Raw genomic sequence first — 25,032 nt, 5'->3', positions numbered from 1 at the left:
TTGAAAACAACGACTTGACTTGGAGCTGAGCTGCTCCCCTCACAACTAGATTGAAAACAACTTGACATGGAGCTAATGGGTCCTTGAAAAACACTGTTCCCCAATATTCCCCAATACAAATTTAATTTAAAAAAAAAACCAAACAGACACGGAGACACACAGAGGAGGCAGCCCCCTGAGGACGGAGGCAGAGATGGCAGTGATGAGGCCAGCAGCCCAGGAGGGCCATGGTTGCCAGCAGCCCTGGGAGCTGGGAGAGCAGCTGGCACAGGCCATCCCTCGGAGCCTCCAGGAGGATCCAGCCCTGAGACACCTTCCTCTTGGGCTTCCTGCCCCCAGAACTGTGAGCCACCCAGTTTGTGGTTATTAGTTACAGCTGCCCCAAGAGACTAATACATGACCCACCATCAGAATGTCGTTACCTGTCCCTCTCACTATCTACTCTCACCCCAGCCCTGAATATTCCAGACTGTTCTAGAACCCCCGCCTATCACTTTGCAAGCCCAGGGCACATGCCCCTGTCCCCAGCCTGGCCTCTGAGAGAGCCCGGGAGGGAAACGTTTACCTGAGAAGGCAAAATGACATTATTTCATTTAAAGAGGAAGATGGGACTGACATGCATTTTTGCGTTTTTATTTCTGAAGCCAGTTTCTATATGTGTGTTCTCAGTGTCTGTCATGGAGAACACAGTGGGCAGCCGCCTCACAGAAACAAGAACACCATTTACACAATGGCCCGCAGGCTGGACAACAAAGCTTGAATGTGCCCAGGGTGCCTGACACAATGGTGGGGTCAACCCTTAGGCTGACCGGTGAAGTGGGTGTCATTGCCCTCTTGCAGATGGGGAAACAGAGGTGGCGATGTGACCTGGCCTAGAAGAGGCTTGTCAGGCGCAGAGCCAGGATCTGTGTCTGCGTTGTGCAGTTCCCAGGGAGCCCACTTTCTCACGGCCACACAGCAGACCCAGTCCTGCACTCTGTCACGCCTTGGTGAGGGCTGGAGGCTGAGGGTCCATTACCTGCTTGCTCCTGATTCACCCTGTCCTGAGCCCTCGGCTGCCTCGCTGACAATGATCCAGGAGGCCTTGGCACAAAGGGACTGCCACTATTCTCTGAGCCTCCTTGGCCGCTGTTACCCTTCCTGGGGGCCCCTGGCATTTCCAGCCAGTGGTGTTCCTGAAAATGCATTTCTGACAGACGACACATGGGCTGCGTGCTGGAAGCCAGAGCCGCTGGTACCCATGCCACAGCTCCCCTGAGGGGTCCACGGCAGCCTTCAGAATCACTTGCTTGGCACAGAGCCAGCCCAGTGGAGGCCCCACAGTGCCCAAGCATGTGTGAAGGTGTACAGTTTGCAGGCATTCTGAGACATAAGCACAAAGACCCTGTCACAGTCATCCAAGCAACGCCCACAGCAAAGCTTGGGAAATAAAGTTAGCAGAACAGATGCTGACCGGGCACCTCCCCGAGCACGGCATGTGCCAGCTGCCAGCAGCAGCAGGTGGGCACGAGGCCTCTGACAACAGCCCTGCTGTTTGCCAACAGCCAAGTGAGCTGGCCAGGACAAGCCGTGGATGAAGGGGCCTCCCTGCAGCCTGGGACAGTCACCCTTTCCTTGGGCATGCTGCCACCTGCCGTGTGGGGCCCTGTGGGCAAGCCTGGGGGGCGGGGACCCAAGCTGCAGGGGCTCATGAGAAATTGGTGGCACATCTTCCAGCAGGGCCTCCATGGCCAGCACTGGGGACACTGGCTGGGAGACTCAGCAGGTCTCCTCCCCAAGCCTGTCCAGGCTACACAGGGAGACCCAGGTATCCGGCTGTGGCCCTGGGGGCTGGACAGGCCTGGGGAACGCGTAGCCATTTGCCAGCGACGTGGGTGAGCACGCCTCCTCCGAGTCCTTGAAGGATGTGACCTTGGTGACATTGGTCTTGGCACGCCACTTTTTCCACTCCCTGTGGATTCTGGACACCTCCTGGCGTGAGTGGTCCGTGGCTAGGACATAGATAATGGGGTCAGCCACACTGCTCACCGTGGACAGGCACAGGGACACCACGGACACCGTGCACACTCTGACTTCGAAGTCACACACGCAGAACTTGTCCCCTCTGTAGTAGGAGAAGGCGGCAGCTTTGACCAGGAGCAGCACGTGGTAGGGCGCGAAGCACAGCAGGAAGATGCCCACGACTGCAGCGGCCGTGCGCCTCACACGGGCCTTGGAAGCGGCACTCAGGCCCTCGCTCATCTCCACGGTCCTCAGCACGCGCTGGTTGGTGAAGGCGATGATGGACAGGGGTACCGCGAAGCCCGCGGCGAAGCGCGCATAGTAGTAGCGGGCGGTCCGGCCATCCATGGGCACCGTCTCGAAGCAGGTGTCCCTGTGCTCCATGTCAAACACCGGGTAGTGGACCAGCCCGACCAGAAGGAAGGCCGACGCGCACACGAGGATGGCGGTCTTCTGCCGCCGGTGGCCGCGGCTCTCCAGCGCATACACCACGGCCACGAAGCGGTCGCAGGACACGCAGCACAGCAGCAGGACGCTGACGTACAGATTGCAGAAGAAGATGTAGGCCGTCACCTTGCAGGCCCACGGGCCCAGCGTCCAGCGGTGCTGGTTCTGCACGTACAGCGCCCAGAGCGGCAGCGTGCTGGCGTACAGCGCCTCGCACAGCGCCAGGCCCGACAGGTACACGGCCAGCACGTTACCCCGCTGCGCCCGCCCCAGGGCCAGCCAGCCGGTCAGGCAGTTGGCGGGCAGCCCCAGCGTGCACACCGCACAGTACAGCGTCACCACGAAAACCCTGCTGTCTTCAAAGGGCACGCTGCAGTTCGTGGGGTCCACGCTGGGGAACAGAGGCACAGGGACAGCGGGGGTCACCAGGGTGGCGTTCCCTGCGGGGCAGAGACAAGCATGAGGATGGGTGTCCCTGGGGACTGCCTGGAAGGGACTTTACGGCACTAAGAGGATAAGGTTCTCGGTCCCTCCACACCAGACACGCCAGGAGCTTCAAATGCCCAAACGGGTTCCTCCGAGGGCTCCTTAGACCTTTGATCTACAACCCGATGGCATTGTAGCCACAGAACACAGGCTGTGCCACACCGAGTCCTTGCCACTTGCTGAGGTCATTTTCCAAAAGGCGTGTTTGCATAGTTGAAAAGAAAGTTTCTTCTCTAACTGCTGAGTGATGGCTCTGTTATGCAGTCTCCACAGAGTCTGAGGTCATGTGACATAGGTGACGCCTGTCTGTGCTCAGGCTGTCCCCACCTGGACAGTTGGCTCTGCCCTCCGTCCCCTGCTACCACGTGAGGCCTCCCTGGCTCCCAGCATAGTCCCATCTTACCAGCCCCATGGACAGTCACACACTTGGGGGTAGAGGGGTGGGGGGTGGTAGACAGAATCCAAAATCCAGGTAGGGATCTCTGTGGAGCAACTCTGGTTCCCCCTGTTCCCTACCGCCCCATCAACACTGCCCACCCTCTGCACTGGCTACTGGGCTCTGATTGTAGTTTAGTCCCATGCCACCTGCTCAGAGCCACACATGGCAGCTGGGCACTCGGCCTCCGGCTCCACCTTCCTATGCCAAGTGACCAGTCCTGGCTGTGCCGGTGAAAGCCTGCCCACTTCCCCACAGGTGGCCTCCTTCCTGAGGTGGGGTCAGAGGATTCCCCCAGAAGGGGAGAGAAGGCTCCTGTGGGGCACATGTGAGAGCTCTGTGGCCTGGCACTGGGTTTCTCACAAGAAATGGAGCTACGTGAGTTCCAAATGGACACCCGAGCCTCTGGCTCTCCTCTCAGCCCCAATTCTGGTCTTTCTGGCTCCTCAGAAGGACAAGAAACGGGTACTTCCCAAACTCTTGATGGGATGGAAAGCCTGTGGCTTTATTATTTCTGAGTGTTAATCTATATTTGAATGCTAATTTTTTATGTAATTATCCCCATTCTGGGACAAAGTACATTGTGCAGAAATTCTTACAGTCTCCCTCCTAAGTGTTTAAACTCAAAGGAGGTATGGGGTGGGGGTGGCTCTCTCACCTGACATACTCGCAGGCCCCAGTGTCACGGTGGCTCCACAACAGCCTTTCCGGTGCACGTCACAGGGCACGTCACGTCCTGTTGCTCCTGTTGAGAAGGTCACTCAGAGTTTAAAACCTGGAGGAAAAGTAGGTTAAAATTGCTTTAGAGAAATCAGATTAAATCATAAATTAAGTCATCAACAAATGGTTAGCAAGCATTTATTATGAGAACAATCTTATATTTATCCTGTGGGAAACGACAGTTCCTTAATATATAAAGAACTCCTGCAAATTAACAAAAATAAGAAGTGTCAAAGCCAGTAGGCAGATAATTCACAGAAGAAACAAAAACAGTTCCTAAGAATCAATACAATGCTCAGCTCCACTTATAATTAAAGAAATGTGAACATAAATATTCAAACTACAGTGGTTTTTTTTGGCCTATCAGGTTGGTAAGAATAAAGAACTTTAATTCTTGGTGTTGGCAAGAGCGTGAGGGTGCCCACGGCAGCATAAGCTGGCACATTACAGGTTTCCAAAAATCTTCAATGCGTTTAACTTTTGATCTGGCACAACGCTTTCTAGGGATTTTTCCTGGGGAAACAATTACCCAGATGCGTATGTGACCTGGAAGCTCGGCCCCGCCCACTCCACACCGTGAAAGGGACCCACAATCTGGCCGTCCCCGGAGGGAACCCACAATGACCTCAGTGCTCTCTCTCTCTCTCTCTCTCTCTCTCTCTGTCTCTCTGTCTCTCTGTCTCTCTGTCTCTCTGTCTCTCTGTCTCTCTCTGTCTCTCTGTCTCTCTGTCTCTCTGTCTCTCTGTCTCTCTGTCTCTCTGTCTCTCTGTCTCTCTGTCTCTCTGTCTCTCTCTCTCTGTCTCTCTGTCTCTCTGTCTCTCTCTGTCTCTCTCTCTGTCTCTCTGTCTCTCTGTCTCTGTCTCTCTGTCTCTCTGTCTCTCTGTCTCTCTCTCTGTCTCTCTGTCTCTCTGTCTCTCTCTGTCTCTCTGTCTCTCTGTCTCTCTGTCTCTCTGTCTCTCTGTCTCTCTGTCTCTGTCTCTCTGTCTCTCTGTCCTTCCTTTTCTAACCACAAGAGCCCCTGAAAGCAGGTTCTATCCTCATCAGCCAGTGCGGGGCTGGGGGGAGGAGAACACTGTAAACCCATCTTCAGCCCTTGTGGGGAACCCTGGTCCTGGTCTGCTCTGTCCTGCAGGGCAGCCATGGAGGCTGGGCCCAGATAGGTGAGGGCACGGGCTGCAATCCTGCTGCCTGGTGCCAGGCCCCCAGCCACCACCCCCCTCTGGTGGCGATGCCCTGGTTGGGGGCGTAAGGCTGACAGCCTCCTAGGAACGTGCTGGCCATGCTGCCATGGACTAGCTTCCCAGACCTCCTTTTTCAAATTTGTTTCTACCAGCTGGAAAGGACAGGAAGCCAAGATGTTTACCTGAAACTAGGGCAAGTTCACTGACTTAGATGTTTTAAGTAAGACCTGAAAAATACATGCCAAGGTGTGACACTGAGGTAGGAGAAAGGCCACCTTCCAAGTGATATTAACCCTCTGAGACTGACCTGCCCCGACAGCCAGGAGGGTCCACCCCCGGGTGCTGTGGCTAAGGGCTCTTCATCTAAAGAGGTAATAGTCCAAGGTGCTCCTGGCTGATGCCCAGTGGGGCCTACCGCCCAGGGAGAAATGCAGACACTCCAAATGGAGACCCAGCTGGCTCAGGGGGTGACAGAGGGGTGAGCCCCACTAAGGGGGCCCCCAGGGGAGGAGCTGCTGGGGAGCCAGCCCCCCTGGGAGCCAGTCAGGTCCTCTGGACTGGAGCAGGGGGCACCCCAGCCTCACCTTGGTCCTATTTCCTTTATCAGAACAGGTGGATCTGCCCTGGGCAGTGGCTCCGTGGAGGGGGCGGGGCTTGGTGGAGGGTCCCAGGGAGCGGGGGGCTCCGGGAGTCAGCATCCTTCACTTGAACTCACTCTCGAGTGTCTGAAAGCTGGAGCGTGAACCCTTCTCTCAGGACCTGAACCAGATGGGAACAGAGGGGGTGTGGCATCTCCAGAAGCCACTTTTGCAAAAGCCAGAGGAAGTGGTGGCTGAACTGAAAATGTACACACCCCCACACAGCCCTTCCACAGGCCACCCCTCTGAGAGCACCCTCTGGTCAGGGCTGAGGTGGGGACCTGGGGCAGCCTGCCTGTGTGGTCTGTGCAGATCTGGGGCCAGGTGCTGGATCATCATGTGCCAACACTCTGGCTGCACAGATGGAGGGGCCAGGGAGAGGCCAGCAGTCCGAGCACCAGGCCCAGGCCAGAGAATCCGGGCGCCAGGGCAGCCTGAGAGAAGGGATCACAGCCCCCAGGACACCGGACACCCGGCGCCAAGGTCGGGCCCTCCCCTGCCCCACTGCCCACTCCCTGGCCGACACTCCAGCTGCCTGGCCTTTCACTCCTCAGAGCTCATCCTGTCCTTGGGACACATGGCTTCATGTCTCCTCCCAGGGACTTCCTGGACCTGGCCACCCTATTCCCAGCACGTTCTCCTGCTCCCAGCCATCTGCGGTCCACGCTCCCCATGTGTCCCAACCCCCCAACAGAGGTGAGCAAGCCTTGAGGGGCCAGGGCCTCGCTCCTGCCCAGCCTCAGTGGGTCTTTGCGTCTTCCTGAGTTAGTGGCAAGGTCACCAGTTAGCCCAGTCAGGGTGGCAGTGGACTGTCCCCTCTGCCAGCGCAAGAGTGCCTGTGACCCGTTCTGCCAGGGGCTGGGACTCTGTGGGGTGTGGGCTGCCCACCCCAGGCCCAGGCTCTGCCCTGGACCGGGATCCTCTCCTGGCCTCTCCCGTTGGGTATCAGCCAGCAGGACAAGGGCCTGGAGGAGTGGCTCCTGCCTTCGTCCACACCACACTGCACACTGCCTTTCCTGACCACATGGTAGCCTGCTCTTTCCTCACATGACCTCGTGTGCCGGGCCATCTCTGGGCACCCATGGACCCACTGGGACAGCCCTGACTCAGTGGCCCCCAGGGCCGCACCGTCCCCAAGGGCCCCACAGACCCCCATGCGCTCAGCCCTCCGCGGCTGCTCCTGGTGCAGCTACCCAGCCGTCTCTTTTCAACACAATGTTACTTAAATAAACCCATTTTCTGGGTGAGAGGAGCGCGCGTTCCAGATGGAGACTCCATAGCGCAATAAGAAGGGACCTCACCACAGCCTGTCCCCGGGCACTCCATGTCCTCTCTGCACAGAATGTGCCTCCAGTCTTTTAAAATATGTTTTTCAAGTTTTACTATGGAACTATCCACACACGCGGATGCAGCGACAGTGGACGCCTCACCTGCAGCAGGTGCAGGTTTTGTCCTGCGTCTCCTGGACTGTGAGGAGCTGCTTCCCCCCCCCCCCGTCGCTACACATTGGTGACCCTGGCCGGCCGGCAGTGCTGCATCCGTCTGGATTTACTGCCTTCAGCCATCTCGCACTGCTCAGCCTTCCCTCCCATGTGCTCACACCCAGAACCTCGACCTCATCTCTGTCCTTGAGTTCAGGACAAACTTTTCAGTGGGCTGGCGGGGTTACTGTCCCCAACAACATATTCCCCACCAGCCCCTTGGCCCAGGTGGCCCCTGGAAGCAAGGGAGCCGGGTGCTTTATAGCCTCCCCCCCACCAAGCACCCCAAGAATCAGTGACAAGCACAAGACACCCAGGAAGTACCCAAGGGTGTGCGGGCATGAGTGGATGTCCCAGAGAAGGACCTGCCCCTGAGCTCCTGGACCAGCAGTCAGGTGAGAACCTGGTAGAAGAGAGTCCCCAGTAGAGAGACACTCTGAAGCAGCCACAGAAAGCTCCTCATGCCCCAAACTCTCCACGACCACCACACTTGTGGGCACTGGTGCCCCCGGGTTCTCTCTTGGTGAAGGACCCCAGGCTAAGAACCTGGAACAAGTCCCCACCTGTATGCCAACAAATCCCTTTGCTGTCAGACCCCACCTGTCCGCCTCCCCCAGCACATGGAAACTCACTCAGGCCCATTCTGGCGGCCTCCCGAGCCCTCTCAGCACCCAGCCAGCAGCCAGCTGGGAGCTTTCAGGAAGTAGCAGGACTCCAAGCAGGTTCTCTGTAAAACTCCCCGACCTCAAACAGACTGAGTCCCAGAGCTGGCCAACCAGGTGGGGTGCTGTCTCGCTGGTGGTGACGCTGTGGCCTCGTCACTTTCCTGGGGGCAGATGACAGGAAATGGGCCCAGGCCCACTTCTCCTTCAGTCTAACGACACCCAGAGACAGGCAGAGCCTTCTGTGTTCACTCAGGACCTTTCCAGAAGGCTCCCAGAAATGCCGAGTGTCCCCGTCCCCAGACAGATGTGGCAGGAAGCATGGGCACAGGACCCTCGAGAGACTGAGTCCAGCTCCTCTGGCCAGGGCCTGACATGGTGCCTCGAGGGCAGGGTGGGCACAGAGCAGGCTGGCCTCCAAGACACCTTGCCCTGCCAGGAGACCAGTGGCTGGGAGGGAGCTGGGCCGGCATTTCTCACCATGACTCCAGGCCAGCTCCTGACACCAGCACCCGGATGCCCCCCCCCCCCCCAGTGCAGGCCCAGCCATTTCACAGGTGCCATTCCTCCTGCTCCCTATCCTGGGGATCCTGCAGGAGGAAAGGAACCTAAACATGCCATCCTTGCCCTGCCTCTGACCCCTCAGGGCTGACCCCAGCTGGGCCCAGTGGCCTCTGCCATTAGGTTGCTCCCTGAGGGGCCACATGGTGTCTCTGGGACACAGCGTCCATCACCCAGGCACTGCCAGCCTTGGCAGGCATGGTTGCTCGTCTTTCCCTGGCTTACAGGATGCCAGGCTAATACATCTTGCATCCAAACACATGGCCAGTTTCCTGGAAAACACTAGTGGCTGCAGGCAACTCTCCGCCTCACCCAACCACTCTCTGCCCAGCGGGCTGGTCCTAGGTTTTGGGATGACACAAGGGGTACCATGCCCACCAGCAAGGCCTGGTTCGGGCCTGGCTGCTTCAGCCCTTGGGGACAGGGCTCTGCCACAGACATTTCTGGGGTATCTGTGCCCAGCAACAGGGACAGCACATGGCGGTGTGTCCTGGGCAGTCACACCCCGTGTCCAGGGCTGGGAGAGCCCGCAGAGCACACACTCGCCTTCTAGGCACAGCCACCCGGGCCACGGGCTTCTTAGTTCCACGTTGACAGGATTTCTCAGGGCACTGTTGTGGCCACAAGTACCTAGAGCGCTGGGCCTGGAGCACGTGTGGGTCTGAGCCCAGGGCTCCCCTCAGACTTCCGGAAATGCCTGCCAAGGTGGCTGTGGTGTCCACAGGCCACTGCCCAAGGGTGTCACCTGCCTCCCAGCGGCTCAGCCCAGGATGGCCTTCCCAAACCTGCAGCAGCAGGTGGAGCTGAGACTCTGCGCTCCCAAGAACCACTGGCTCTCGGCAGCGGCCTCCAGACGCCCACGACCCACAGCAGGGCTGCTAACATTCTATGCTGGCAGCCTCGGCCCTTCCCTGGGACCTGTTCCCTTCTGCATCCCCACTTAGGGATCCCGTCCACCCCAGTCAATGAGCTCACGCGGGAATGGGGAAAGGACCATGTCCCCCCAGACTGAGTTCATGTGACAAACCAGCCCACCCTCACCCAGGTGATTTGGTTCAGCGACAAGGAAGACGACTGAAATCCCTGATCTTCAGCTCCAACACACAGAGGTCCCTTAACAAAACCACACTGCGGGTCTGTACCACGAGCGCAAAAAGCCCAGCGTTGGAAGAAAAACTTGCAAACAAAAGCACTTGAGGGGCCTTGCCAATGCCGTCCTACCCCCAATGGCAGGGCTCTGAGGAACCTCAGGGCTTTGTCCCAAATCTCCCCATTAACCAACCTGGAGAAACCATGTGTGTTGGGACTGACCCTGTGTGTGTCCTGGCTGACAGCGGGGCTGCCTCTGGCTGCTGACCCCATGCCCGCCTCAGAGGGCCACGCAGGGGTCTCCAGTGACCCTCCGCAGGCTCCTGTCTCTGAATGTCTTTCATTTGGGCCTTTGGAGAGGCACCCACCCTTTTCTCCGTAGTTTCTCTGCCCCAGTCACTTATTGGGCCGAGATTTCTTAGAAAAATATTGTGCTGGAGTTTATTTTTCCCAAAAGGGGAAATAATTCTAGAAATTGAGAGCGACGACCAAACGGCCAGCTGGGCAGATGGGATGACACTTCAACGTCTCTGATGGCACTGGAGCCCATGCTCAGGACATGGTCACCGGGAGAGGACCACGCACCTGAGGGCGGCTGTCCAGGCCGTCTTCTCCCGCCTCTGGGGCTGTCCCTGGGCTCCCCAGGGAGGCAGCCTCAGCAGGCAGACCCTCAGGCTAGTGGACATTCCCTGCAGTATTCAGTGGGGCAGCCGGGCCAGCCAGGACTTGGGAAGGAACCAGGCAGAGCCAGCCTGTCTCTGGGACAGGACGGGGCCACACGCCACAGGAGGAGGCTTGGTTAACAGTGGTTTTATTAGATGCCTGCTGTATGCCACAGACCAAAGCAGGGGTAAGGCACCCCCAGGGAGGGCACCCTGGCCTCCCTCAGCCCCACTGTTCTCCCAGACCCTGGCTTCAGCCCTGCAGCCCCCCAGCTCCTCCCAGGACTGTGGCCCTCAGGCCCTGCCTCCACACTCAGTGGACTTTAGGAACTGTTTGTTTTGCCCTAAAGGTCCCTTGACACAAGAAGGGTCATGAAGACCAGGGCCACCCAGACCTCCCCCGGGAGAACAGTAGAAGTGCCAGTGTGCCTGGCCGCTCTCCTGTCCCTACCCTGGCTCTGCCTGGGCACCCAGCAGAGAGGTTAAGAGAAACGGAGGTCAGCTGGAGTCCTCCAGGGCAGGGTGGAGTAGCTGCCTGAGCCTCTGCCTTCCTCCCAGATGTCTTCCCAGGTCTTAGAGTCAAAGGTCACCAGCAGATGAGAAATGAAAAGGGCACCTCCCCACCGGGCTCCTCCTGCCTCCGGAGAAGCCCAGCCTCACCCTCACCCCCTTGCAGCGTGGCCCAGGCGAGGACCAAGCCTGGCAACTCCCAGCCAGGGTGATTTCACCCCCGGGGGACATTTAGTCTTTCTGGAGAATTTTGGGGTTTCACTGAGTGAGGGAGATGAGGGATGATGCAAAGCATTTCACAATGCACAGGACAGCACCTCCCCTATGACAAAGATTCAGCCCCAAATGTCTACTGTGCTGGGTGCCTGTGGGTGGGGGTCTGGGGCAGGCCCCCTTTTAGGAGTTACTCTGAACCCTACCAAATGGCACCTGCTAGAGCCGGGAGGCCAAAGAGAGGAAGGGTCAAGGCCCTGAGATATGGCTGCCACTGATCCGCACCCCGCCCTGGGGAAGCCCCGAGGCTGCGACTCCAAGCCAGTAGTCAGGGCCAGGGCAGCCTGACGGGGCCTGCATGACCAGGACCCAGCCCTGGGGCGCCCAGCAGGTCAGGGACCCTGTACTCTCCCCCACCTGTAAGCCTGCTGCTACAGAAAAACCAGAAGTGACCTGGAAGGGGAAGGGCCAGGGGTGGGGCTGTGGTGTGGGTGCTGCCATGAGGCAGTACCCCATATGGAAACGCCCAGCTGCTGTCTAGCCCACCACTCACACCGGAAATAATCTGGTTTCCTCTGCAGGGAGTCAGGCTGCAGCCACCTCAGCAACCAGCAGTCTGGGAAACACCAGGGTGGGTGACGCAGCTGGGCTGGGGACTACGGTGGACGCATGGGCTCTGTCTGGCCATCGGCTCAACTACACAAGCATTTACCGAGCTCCTGCTGTATGCACCACCAGGAACAGGTTCTGGAGGGTGGGGTATCTCATCCCCAGGGGCCCGTAGCCCTAGGAGGCACCAGACACAGGCCATTGTAGCCACCCTGAGAGTGGGGCCACAAACATGGAGTGTGGCCAAGGCATTGCAGGGAGGCCTGGGGCCTGAGCTGAGCCAGCTGCGGCAGGAAAGGGCTTCCTCTAGCACAGGGGGAGTCCTCCCAGGAGCGCACGGGGAGGTGAGGGGCCAGGACTTCGCAGCTTGTCTCCCAGGGCTGGCAAACCAGCTTCACACGCTACTCTGCCAGGTGTCAGGGTGAGGGCAGAGGCCAGGGGAGGGGAGGCTGGGGCAGTGTTCAGGGCCAGGGCAAGGTGGGGGGTTTCAGGGGCTTGGGCCCAATGGATATGGGCGGCGGGGGAGGCAGCAGGGGGAGCTGGGCATTGCCAAGTGCAAGACCATCCCTGGGGGGCATGGAGGGGCATGGAGGGGTGCCCAGAGGACACTCTAGGGGGTCCCAGGGCCTCAGAGGCCAAGCAAGGCTGGCACTGCCCAGTCACCTGCCCATGGTGAGATGAGACAGACTAGAGGGTGAGTGGGGGGCAGTGGGAGACGCTCCTCCCACCTCACAGAAAAGCAGGTCACGACAGAGGAGCTGCCCCACTTCCTGGCCCTCTCCTGAAGGCCCCACACGCTCTGCCTGCTTCCTTCCTGGGTGGAGGGTGACCCCACAGCCACATTCACGGGCTCCATGATCATTCCACCTCCACCTCCCCACTCCCCCCAGCACCCCGGCGGTGTCCTCACCAGCCGTCACTCATCTTTACACATGCACACTCACGTGCGCACACACAGACATGTGCACAAACACAGACCCACACACACTCGCACACGGACACTGCCAGCACAGGCTCCGGCTCCGGGCAAACCAGGAGGCGTATAGGCAGTGCTCAGGACTCCAGGCCTAGCTGCCTGCTGTGTGACCCAACCGGATCCCTGGGGGTAAGAGGGGGGTGGGGCAGGACCCAGGTGCTCACACCCCATCGGCACAGCACTCAGCAGTGCTGGGAGGATGTGGGGGGACAATGGGCAGGGCAGGGGCTGTGCTCACCTGGGAAGTCAGTGTGCAGCCTCCTCCTGGCCTGGCTTCCTTCCCCAACACGGCTGCCTCTCGGGGCCTGCACCAGCCCCTTTGTCCCCTCTCCTGCGTTTCTGCTGGCCCAGCTGGGGGAGATGGGGAGGCATCCGAATTAACCCTGCATCACAAGGGTTAATTTGCTTAGCTGCTCAGGGTCCCTGGAACCACCCTATGAATTGTCAGATGGATTTTTTTCTGCAAAAGAGTGATTGGGGTTTTGATGGGGACGGCACTGTACTGACAGCTTAATGGTAAATCTTCCAATCTATACACATGGATGTGTTTCCATTTGTCTTTCCCTAAATTTCTTTCCACAACACTTTGCAGTTTTCATCATCTAAGTCTTTGGGTAAGTTAACTCCTAAGTATTTTAGTCTTTCTGATGCCATTGAAAATGAAACCTACTTCTTAAAGTTCTTCCCAGTTTGCTCACTATTAGTGAGCAGAAATGCAGCAAACTTCTGTGGGCTGACTTTATAGCCTGCTGCTTTGCTGACTTCATTTATTCGTTCTAACAGGGTTTTTTTGTGGAATCTCTAGCATTTTCTATATACAAGATCAGGTCATCTGCAAACAGATAGTTTTATTTCTTCCTTTCCAACTTAGATCTAGCCCTCTTCATCCATTTACGTAAGTGTGACCCTGCCTAGGAATGAATGCTAACTCTACTCCGCAAAAATGTGTCTGGCCCCACTGCCATCTTTTTCTTCTGTTGTTGGAGGCTGTGCCACCCCTGGAGCCATGGGGCCCGCTGGTTTCTGGTGCTTTGCTGTCCAGTCCTGAAGCCTCTCACCCTTCCAGCCCGAAGTGTCCACATAGGGAGACCTTTAAATATCGCTCCAATCGATCTACCAGTCACAGGACCAGTTAAGCTTTGTATTTCTTCTGCACAGTTCTAGTTCCCTATTTCATCTGTTTTTAGAAATGTTGACAGTATTCTCTTATTTCTTTTTTGGAGTTGATTTTTTTTTGGATTTCAAAATTTTTACCTTTCCATACAGTAACATTCACTGCGTGAAGCTCAGTTCCCCTGGTTTGGACGCACGCGTACAGAACAGCTCCAACACCCCACATTCCCTCTGTTGCCCCTTTACCGTCAATCCTTCGCCCTACCCCAACCCCTGGCAACTGCGGACCTAGGCCCCTCTCTCTAGTTTTCCCTTTTCCAGAGTGTCACATGAATGGACTTGACAGCCTTTGAATCTGATGTGTTTCCCACAGCAAACGCATGTGAGATCCATCCGCGCTCTGCACGTGGCTAGCGCCTTCCTTTCTGTGGTGGAATGCTACCCACACAAGGCGAACCACAGCTTGGTATCCGGTCCCCAGCTGAACACTCTGCTACCTTCCAGCACTTGGCGATTACAGATAAATCTGCTCTAAGATTAATGCACAGGTTTTTGTATGGAATTAAGTTTTCCTTTCTCTTGAGTAAATACCTGGTAGTGGAATTCCTTATGGTGAGAAGCCACACTCTTCCCCCCAGTGGCTGCACTCTAGCCAGTGTTGTTGAGAATTCCGTCTTCGTGGGCAGAATGTAGCACTGCCATTTGATTATTTAATTCTTTTCTGCATTTTTAGTGGGTGTGCAGTGGTGTCACATGGTGGTTTCTATTTGCATTTGCGTAATGACAGATAACGGGGAGCATATTTTCATGTTCGTATTTGCCACCCGTATACTTTCCTCATGCTGTGTTCAGCTCTTTGACCCCTTTTTTCTTTTTTTAAAAAATATTTTATTTGGGCAGGGGAACAGTGTGTACTTCCAGGACCTTATTGGGGAACAGTGTATTTTTCCCAGGACCCAACAGCTCCAAGTCAAGTTGTTGTCCTTCAGTCTTAGTTGTGGAGGGTGCAGCTCAGCTCGAAGTCCAGTGGCTGTTTTCAATCTATTTGCTGGGGGGGGGGGGTGGTGCAGCCCACCATTCTGTGCAGGAGTCCAACCAGCAACCTTGTTTGTTGTTAAGAGCTCGCACTCCAATCAACTGAGCCATTGGGCCACCTCCAACCATTTTTAAATTGGGTTGTTTCTTTACTGCTTAGTAAAGAACAAGTGCAAATGTTTGCATACATCAGATAAAGGACTTGTATTCAGAATATATACAAGTCCTTTATCTGATATATGGTTTGCAAACATTTTTAAATCTTCATTTTTTTCATTCATGTTATTTATGTGTGTCTTTTCTTTCTTTTATTATTCCCAGAAGTTGGTCTGTCTCACTGGCTGATGACCAGGATCCCCTGGCCTTCCCCTCTCCACACCCCCTCATTCTGCTCTCATGTACAGAGGACAGGTACTGCTGGCTCCCACTAATGTCCTCCGCTCTCGTCCAGTGACGAGGCAATATCGTGGCTGGAAGAGGGGAGTCCAGTCGGACCTGCCCGTCCTCCATGGAGCTGGGCCCTGGGAGGGAGGGCGTCTGGGCTGGGCAAGGGGCCCCGGGCTGGAGGCTGGGAGCGTCCACTGGAGGGCAAAGCTGCTTTAGACACATTGACTCCCTGCTGGGGCCTGCGCTGAGCTTTGACACGGGGTGGGGACAGCCCCTCTCCTCTGTTCCCCAGACACTGAATGACGCATGCCCCAGTCTCTGCCCCTGCTGAAAATTTTCGTGGTTCTGAGAACCCACAGCTGCCCTCAGACGGAAAGTCAGCCAGGTCCTTCCCAGCAGTGATCGAAGTTCCCCAACCATCTAGTAGGCAGGGAGGCGGGCTCAGGGCCCCGCAGGCCTCCGACCTCCGACCTCCGTTTAGCTGGAGGGCAGGAGGGCAGGAGGGCAGCCCCCTCTCCTGGTCTTTCCCAGCGGGGCCCGAGGGCGCAGTTAGCCAGCCCCAACTGCCGCCAGGCCACGCACGGCCCTGTCGCCTGGTGGCCGCAGCGCGAATTGCACCCGCCAGCCCCGCTCCAGGGATACCGGCCGGGAGTGGACCTTGTGGCGGTGTTAGCGGCCCGTAGCCCCTCCCCTATTGCAGACTCCGAGATTGCCTGTGACAAAAAAAAATCCTGAGGTGTTCTAAATTAAATGGCGGCAGTCAGAGAGTGAGAGGAAGAGACAGAGCAGTTCGCCTGGTAATAGCAGGGGACCAACCACAGCTCACGTTCCAGCTTGTCTGCGGAACCTCGCGCCCACTTCCGGGTGGTTGTTTCTGCGATTATCCAGAGGGGACAGCCAGGCACCTGAGCTTCTTATTGACACGCGGGAACTTTCCACCCCAAGGGAGCAAACGCTTCTTCCTTGGACGCTGCGCCCCCACCCCAAAACTGCCCCCTCACCTTCGGACGCCCCCTTAGCCACAGCCAATGTAAATGCTTCCAGGACGTGGACCACTTGCGTCTCCCCCACACACCTGATGTATGAAAAGGCTCAGCAACTCAAGGACAGCAGACACAGCGTTGTCTTTTCCGTGGCCGCGGCTGCTGGTTCAGACTCCTGGTCCTAGGACCTGGTCTTTCTTACTAGCTATGGCCCAATAAACCCTTTCTTTGAAAAAGACTCTCAGCTGTGGAAGTTAAAGTGTTTTGTTTAACACCTGCCCCCTCTCCAGCCCGCTCCACTAGGAGCCGGAGCCCCCGCCCCACCAGCAGCACACCCTCCACCTGACTGCTGGACCTGGCAAAGCAGTGCTGGGGCAGGCGGGAGGCAGTTGTCTGCACCCAAAGGGAACTTCAGGCCCCCAAGTGAGCCAGGGCAGGTGAGGCAGAGCAGAAACCCGCCCCCCAGCCCCCCAGTGTGGCCTCTCACTGCCTGGCCCTGGAGGGCTTGACCGCAACGGGTGTCCTGCGGTCCCTGCACACCCTTGTCTCTGGGTGTGGCGGCCAGCCTGCGCCCAGCTTCTCCCCTCTGCCCTCTGCGTCCTCCGCCTGGGCCTCTCACTGGGTTTTCCTTTTTCTCAGAACCTCTCCCCACTGCCTCCTCCCTTGAGCATGTTGGAGCTGTCCCTTTGGTACCAGACCCCCTGAGGATCCAAATGCCCCAGTCTCTTATGTCCTCTGAACTAAAGCTGAGTCGTGAGCCATAGTAGGGGACTTCCCCAAAGTGACCGAGGATGCCCATGGGTTTGCTGAGACTGTCACACTGTCATTCACACTTACCCACCTGGCTGCTCTGACTGGCTGGTGCAGGCCCCACATAGAGGAAAGCTGCCTTGGGGACGACGGGCAAGCCTCTGCAGTTACAGCCTGGAAACAAGGAAACACCCACGGCCTTGTGATGGGATCGGGCTCAGAAGCACCAGGTGACCCCATTTGGCAATTCCGGCACTTTCCCAAAGCCAGTGGATGGAATATGATTCAGCTGGTGCCTAGAAGCCCAGGGCCCCAGCCGGTGCCACAGCCAGCTCTGAGCTGCTTGAGGGCTCCAGTTGTCCTCTGAATGCCGAACCACTTAGGTACCTTACCTGTGCTCCTTAATGGGCTCAACCAGGGTCTTTCCGGTCCAGTGAAAAGGACCAGGTGGAATGGGGAAAGGACCATGTCCCCCCAGACTGAGTTCATGTGACAAACCAGCCCGCCTGCACGCAGGTGATTTGGTTCAGCGACAAGGAAGACGACTGAAATCCCTGATCTTCAGCTCCAACACACAGAGGTCCCTTAACAAAACCACACTGCGGGTCTGTACCACGAGCGCAAAAAGCCCGGGCGTTGGAAGAAAATTTACAAATGGAAGCACTTGAGGGGCCTTGCCAATGCCATCCTACCCCCAATGGCAGGGCTCTGAGGAACCCCAGAGCTTTGTCCCAAATCTTCCCCTGTCATGCGGGGACTCTAGTCCTGCTCCCTGCATAAAAACACAGGATATGGTGAGGCCAAAAAGGAACACCAACAGAGCCATAGATAGGGGAGTCATACTGCTATATTTTCGCTGGCAGCTGGGTTGGAGACACAGGGAGCAAACATCTGCCAGTACCCCAACAAGGGGTCTTCCTGCACCCCAGTCTTGCTGGCGGCCGGGCGAGACACAGGAAGTAGGAGCCACACGATCCACAATCCGCCCTCCAGTTCTCTGCCTGCCAAGCAACCGACCAACCAACGCAGCTACAGCAGTTATATCAGTGGCCAATTGGCTAACTGGTTACAGCTGATGGCCAACCAGTCACAGTTGATGACCATCTACTACGCGAGCCAGCACCTTTCCACATGAGGCCAAGAGCCTGGAAACCGCTCTTTGGAACTCTGTCCCCACACTCCCTTAACCGACCTGGAGAAACCATGCGTGTTGGGACTGACCCTGTGTGTGTCCTGGCTGACAGCGGGGCTGCCTCTGGCTGCTGACCCCATGTCCACCTCAGAGGGCCACGCAGGTGTCTCCAGTGACCCTCCGCAGGCTCCTGTCTCTGAATGTCTTTCATTTGGGCCTTTAGAGAAGCACCCACCCTTTTCTCCTTAGTTCCTCTGCCCCATTCACTTATTGGGCCCAGATTTCTTAGAAAAATATTGTGCTGGAGTTTATTTTTCCTAAAAGGAGAAATAATTCTAGAAATTGAGAGTGACGACCAAAACGGCCAGCTGGGCAGATGGGATGACACTTCAACGTCTCTGATGGCACTGGAGCCCATGCTCAGGACATGGTCATCTATCCCTATGGGCTCAGCTGCCACCCTCCCCATGGGAGGTCCTCCACTGATGGTGGCAGAATGTACAGCGTGGCTCCTACTGGGGTCCAGGTGGGTCCCTCAAAGCCCCTCTGCAGTTAGAATTCATCACTCCCTTAGCTGCAGAGGCCGTGCAGGGCTTGGAGCCCATAGTAGAAACCACCGACCCAGGGCCCTCCTGTCACCTGCACTAGCTCCTGCAATACCCCTGATGTGCCCATGAGGAAAGCGACTGTGGGTGACCGCAGAGCCACAAATGACATCATCGTCGCTGTCCTTCCCAATCCTACACTTCATCAGCCTCCATCCTCACTGACAGCACATCACTGTGCCTGACTGCGTCACCCCTTCTTCAGCATCCCTCTGGGCCGAGCGATCACTATCTCTTTGCTTTCACTTGGGACAGTGGTGCCCTGGGGTCTCACAAACCTTAAACGTTGATTGAACAACATAAAATTTCTTGGAGGTTCTGCCTTTCACAGAACGTAGGTGACTGGCTTCTCTGCCCCGTTTCCCTGGCCTCTTCACAGGAAAACAGCATCACCTGTTAAAGCTTTTAGCCTCAAAGGGCATAAAGTTTCTAAAAAAAACAAAACAAACCTGCAGCCTGTTCAAACTCAGGTTTGTAATTTAGGGCACCTGATCTCAGGACCTAGATTCAGACAGGTTGGTGGCATCCTGAACTTCCCCAAACCTAAAGTTAAGTGCCAACTGTGAGGTTTTCTGGGGCTAGCTGGCTACTGTCAAAACTGGATCCCAAACTCCCTTATGGCCGAAAATCCATCTATTTTACTGAAAAACAATACCTGACCCTACTGTTTGGGAGGATCAGAATGACCTAGATTTAATACCAGGTAGACAGCCCTGAGTCCTGCCCTCCCAGCCTCGTCACTCCTGCCCAGATCCTTCAGACCGGACCATCACATTCATTCATTCATCAAAGTCCCATTCATTCGTTCATGTCTCCAACCAACACTTACAGTGAGTATCCCAGGCAAGTGCTGTGGTGGCTGCCACAGGGGACAAGTCAGGGTGGGCCTCCGAGGTTGGAGATGCTGGGGGAGGCCTCTGAGGCAGCCTGGCACTCTGGTCTGAAGGGGGGTGGGCATCGCAATCTCCTGAGACCTGGGGGGTTTCCATGTCCCCCAGCCTGGTGGCTCAGAGGCCTCAGATTGACCACACCCCACATCTGAGCATCCCTGTGGCTTGTGGGGTCATTTGCCCCAGGCTGCCCTCCTCTCACGTGCAGACCCTGCCCCTCCTTCTTTCCTGGCAGCCATCCTCCAGGGAATAGTGCCCCTAGGCCCGAAAGGCTTTCAGCCGCCCACAGGATCTGCTCCAAACTCTTGGCTTGGAGTTCCCAGCCGCCCCTGCCGCCACCCCAGGAGGCCAATGTCCTCCTAGGCCCTCCGAGTAGGGATCAGCCCCCAGAGGATCTGCTCCAGCCCAGCAGTCCCCTTTTTCACCCACTTGGTAAAGGCTGTGCCATCACCCAACAGCAGAAGACAGGCGGTTCACGCCACAGGTGGCCACCAGGGGGCGCCGTGCTTTGGATGCAGGGTTAGCGTGCATGAAAGTCTCTGAGCTGGGAGCTGGAGGTGAGCTGTGTGCAGAAGAGACTGGCTGCTGGCTGGTGCCTTCTGGGCTTCTTGAGAGCTCTGCCACGTGGTTACAGAGAGCCCACTTCCCAGGTGAGGAGGCTGAGGCCAGAGAAGCGGACGCCGCCCATCCTGGCTTTCACCATGTAAGGCCTGGATCTCCAAGGTTTCTCCAAGTTCTCCTTGAATCTGCGTGTTGCCCCACCTTGCTGTGTGACTTTGGGGAAGTGACCTGACCTCTCTGGGCCTCAGATTCCCCACCTGTAAAGATGGGGTGGGAAGGCACTGCCATGGCTGATCAAGGCCAACTACTGGCTAGAGAGCACTGGTCCCAGCTCCAGTCCCTGCCCCGCTGGTTTCTGCTGGCTGCAGGGCTTCAGCCCCACCCAGCACGTGGTGCCTCTGAAGGCTGCCTTCTCAGCAGGCCAGTGACCTTGTGCAAGGGGCAGGGGTCTGCAGGGCTGCTTCAGCCCTGATCTAACCAGCAGGGGGCAGACCCTCCAGGAAGTTTCTGGGGCTGCTGCCAGGACAGCAGAGGCTGCCTTCCTGCCAGAGTGCAAGTTGCCGCAGGCTGTGTGTGTGCACGTGTGAGAGCACATCTCAGTGTGTCAGGGTCTTGTCACTCTGCATGACCCCTACCAGGGATGGCCCACCCAATACCCTCTCCTTTCCATAGTAGTCCCTGTCTGCCCAGAGTGCCTTGTGGGGGGATCAGGGTTGTGTCTCCCCTCCGTAGTGAGGGTGACTAACCCCTGCTGAGAGTGGCAAAGACCCCAGCCCCACTCTCCTCAGCGCCCTCCGCCTCCTGGCAATGTGCCCTCCATCCCGCCCCTGTTGAGGCTCTCAGTGGAAGGCAGAGGAGGTAAAGGCCCAAACCTGGCCCAGCAGAGGGTGCCGTGTTCCCACGCTCTGTGGTGCCAGTGCTGGCACTCAAGCCCTGCCCCACCCTTGCCTTGTGGCTGTGGACTCCGTCCCCCGGGGCCACGGATTCCTGTCTCAGTGGGCGAGGGTGGAGGATGGTTTTCCGCCCTTTGATCCCTGCCAACTTCAGGGAGCCGGGCACGTCCAGGCCTTGCCAGCTAGGCCACAGGGGAGGCTGGCGGGGACGCCCAGGCGGGGGTGGGTCTCATAGCCCTGCTCCCCGGGCTCCCGAGCCCTGCTCCCTGGGCACCCTGGGAGTTCCTGACTCCTCTCCTGCCAGCTGGGTGGTGGTCTGGCCCGTCACCTGGGGACCTAGATGTGCCCTCACCTTCATTCAGCCCCACCCTTCCCCCACCCACACTGGGGTCCAGAGGCCCAGCTCGTCTCTGCCGGCCCAGCCTTGCCCTGCTGTCCCTTCACCTCAACGTCCCCTTGCCACAGCTCACCCACCCTGAGACTCCTGGACCATCCGGTATCAGGAGGGTCCCCGGATGTCCTGGGCCTCATCCTGACCACAGAGGACCCAATGCTGGCTGCAACCCTTGTCCATATCCAAGACCCCTCAGCCCCAAATGTGCTTGTTTCCTGCCTCCTTCCTCTGAGCTGATGACAGTCTCCCACTCACAGTATGTGAGGGTCACTCACTGAGCTCCCCCGACCCTGGGACAAGGGGCCACCTTCAGAACCTGGCTTGGAAGGCAGTCTCAAAATCCCAAATGGAAGGGGTGGCAGGGGGTCTCCTCTGAGCTTCTGAGGGGAGGAGAACCCAGGGGGGTATTTCAGCTCTGCTCTGCCACCCAATAGCCAAGGAGAAGGGGCTCAAGGTGGGCTCCCCGCCCCCAGGAAGGGGGACTCAGGCCTGGTACGGCTCCTGGCTCTGGGTGTTTTCTCAGGTATGGCTCAGGGCTCTGCTCTCCTGATCACCTGATAGGTGGGCACCCTCCCCACCTGGGCAGTCTTTATCCCCACCCCCTGCCTGACCATGGGACCGCCAGAGGCCTGGGGTGTCGCATCCCAATAGGGCGCCTCCCACTGGGGACCTGGGAGAGGGGCGGGGCCAGGCCAGGTCACCAGGGTCTGCACACAAGAGGATGAAGATGAGCTTTCCTGGAGGAGGGTAGCAGCGCACGGTTCCTTAAGTGCAGGAATGCATTCCTGAGCAAAGCCTCCATGCGAGGTGGAAAGATGGACTGTGGCGGGGCCCACAGAGTCCAGGGCCTTCCACGCGGCCGCACACCGCACGCCCAAGGGCTCCCGTAGCGGGGGCGGCAGATTCCTGCGCTGCCGTCGGACATGCCTGCGCCCGCGCGCCGCCGGCCGGGCACCGGGCCCGCGTGGGGGTGAGGGTGGGGGCGGGAGGACTGGGCCGCGACCGCCGACCCCCCCACCGCCTGCCAGCGCGGGGGCGTCGGGAAGGGGGGGGGCCTGGCCGGACCCAGCGGCGCGGCAGAACGCGCCTTTGTGCACAGCGTCGTTAGCGAGCGTGTCGTGGCGGGCCCTGTGCCCGCCCCACGCCCGCGCGGCCCCGCGCGCGCATTCCTGGCGAGGCCCGCGCTTCGGGTGGGCGGAGTCTGCGGGCAGGCGGAGGACACCCCACCCCCGGGAAAGGGCCAGTCCCAACTGGAGCTCTCCGATGGCCGTGACCCGAGGCTGTGCCCACCTACTGACCACTGCAGGCGTGGACCCCCAGGCACGCTGGGGGTGGACCTGCTGACCCCAGCAGGGTGACTTGGAGGGCCCGGGGCAGGAGGGGGAGGCGAGATCCCCAACCTCGGTTTGCAGTGGGGTGAGATGCACGGGGCCAGGTGGCCATCCCGAGCCAGGCAGTATTTACTTCCACCCTCTGTCTGACCACGGGACTGCCAGAGACCTGGGGTGTTCTTTCACAATGGGGCACCTCCCTCTGGGGAACTGGGTGCCCACCAGTCAGGTGGAGCTGCTGAGCAAGGGCGAGAGCAGAGGCGGAGGTGTGGCGTCCTGTGTGGGCCGAGAAGCCCAGAGGTCCGTGCAGCCAGGGAGTGTCTGGGCTTGGGGTGGAGGTGGAGCGGGAGCCAGTTTTCAGAAGTCCTGGGAGGCATGGTGAAGCTGTGTCAGGGCTGTGTGCCTCCATCCCTTCAAGCCTGCCTCCACGCCTCCGTTCGTTCATTTAAGGGTACCTACTGGTGCCAAAGTCCTGCTGTGAGCTGAGCCAAAAAGTGGAACAGGAGGAAAGGAGATGCCTCCTCTGCCTGCAAGGGAGCTGGAAGCTTGGCCCAGGTCTGCAGTGGCCAGTCAGAGCGGGTCGGCGTGCAGGAAAGCATCCTGGTGGCCTGGCAGAAAGGCCAGGGCCCAACAGGGAGCCCTGCACCCTGGGGATCAGCTGGAGGGCTGGCTGGGCTGTGGCGCCCCAGCAGACGCTGTGGTTCTCCTCACTACCACACACTCAGCTGGCCCCCAGGTCCAGGTTGAGCACTGGACACACCCACACTCCCCAGAAGGACCCAATCACAGAAGAGGTGCTGGGGTGGGAGCAGGAGTATGGTGGGGGACAGAGGAGAGAGAGGCAAAAAGTGCTCAGAGGGCAGGGGGAGTCTTGAAAGGTGGAGGAAGGGGCCCCAAGGAGCAAAGGCAACCCAGTGAGAAATGCCTGGTGAGTTGGACAGAGTGGAGGTGTGCTGGTCAGCATGGAGGACCAGTCTGGAGGGAGGAGCCTGGGCTCCAGTGTGGTCCTGAGAGCAGTGGGGAGCCATGGGAGGTGTTTGAGCTGGGGTGTGACATGGTCAGATATGAGTTTTAGAAAGATCACCCTGACAGACACCGTGAAAGCCTGAGGTATTGGGCTGTAGAATAATCCACCTTTTGGGCTGGACCAGTGTTTACTTAATAAATCCCCTATTGTTGGATATTAAGGTGGTTTCCAGATTTCTAGTTAGAGACAGTTAATTCTGCAATGAAAATCACAGTCCATCATTGTTTGTTTTTTGAGTCATTTAGACTGATTTCTAGAACTGAGTAAAGACTTGATCATCAGCTGCTGGCTAGTGAAGTTGTGCCAGCTTAACATTCCTTCAGCGGGACTTATAGGCACACAGTCTCCCCCGCCCCCCGCCCCAGCTTCTTCTCTGTCGCAGGGACCTGAGGGCCACTCCTGGGTGACCGCTTGGAGCCCCCAGCTCTGGTCTTCATTTCGTGCCCTGGCAGCGTGTCCCTGGCCTGATTCCTTCTGATCACTGAAGATCCAGACCCTCCCCTGATTCCACCCACAGACCCATGATTTGACACCCCCACTTTCTTCACAGGTGTCAGTCCCCTGGCCGCTCAGGCTGAACCAGCTGGGAGTCACCCTTTCCTCTCCCTCCTGTCAGTCCAACCTCTTAAACCTCAGTCCCTGCCCTATTCCAGCTCCCACCCCTCCCCTCCATCCTGGCTGCCAAGACATATCTCAAGCAGACAACTGACAAGCCCCTCCCCATAACGCCCCCATAGCTCCCCCGTGCCCACAGGATCAAACCTAAATTCCCATTGAGGAGCCTCACCCACCCACCCCTGCTCAGCTATTCACAGACAACACATCTAGTGCCATCCCCCTCCCCAGAACTCAAGCATGGCCACTTAAGCAACCTGGTTGTCTTGCCCCTCTCCTGCATCCCTGTCCCTCTGGGCTGGCATGCGCCACACCTCCTCTCTGACCTGGCTGAGTCTGAATCACTGAGCAGCCCTTGCCTCTTTGGCCTTCCAGGGCCCACATCTTCTCATCCCATCCCTGAGCCTGCGTCAGACTCTGGCTCCCAGCTGTGGCAGGGAGAGCCCTCACCAAGGGTTTGCAGAAAAGGACCCTTGGCCAAGGCCAGCGCACGTGGCTGGATACAACATCCGGACAGGTATAGTGACTGGTTTGGTGTCATGCAGCAGTCCAGGGTCCGGGTGGCTGAGTACAAGGGAGCGTCCCGCGACTTGCCTCCTCCAAGTCCCCCCGGAAGTTCAAGCCTCCAGCCCTGCTCTCTAGGC

General features: G+C 57.9%; 1 protein-coding gene across 2 annotated transcripts; it reads right to left on the bottom strand.

Moving 5' to 3' along the window:
- Positions 1-617: 617 nt before the first annotated feature.
- GPR132 (G protein-coupled receptor 132) lies at positions 618-8,126 on the bottom strand. 2 transcript variants are annotated; one of them, XM_019747269.2, is made up of 3 exons: positions 8,023-8,126; positions 4,029-4,145; positions 618-2,888 (listed from the first exon to the last, which is right to left on the bottom strand). In XM_019747269.2, exons 2-3 carry the CDS (start codon positions 4,033-4,035, stop codon positions 1,759-1,761), a joined length of 1,137 nt encoding a protein of 378 aa, XP_019602828.2. In that variant the 5' UTR covers positions 4,036-4,145; positions 8,023-8,126; the 3' UTR covers positions 618-1,758. The 2 variants fall into 2 exon arrangements, with proteins under 2 accessions (XP_019602828.2, XP_074182884.1); XM_074326783.1 differs by lacking the exon at positions 8,023-8,126 and adding an exon at positions 5,856-6,096.
- Positions 8,127-25,032: the final 16,906 nt, after the last annotated feature.

This window comes from Rhinolophus sinicus, linkage group LG03, assembly GCF_036562045.2.
Source record: "Rhinolophus sinicus isolate RSC01 linkage group LG03, ASM3656204v1, whole genome shotgun sequence".
NCBI lineage: Eukaryota > Metazoa > Chordata > Mammalia > Chiroptera > Rhinolophidae > Rhinolophus > Rhinolophus sinicus.
This window is presented reverse-complemented; position numbering and strand designations above follow the sequence as displayed.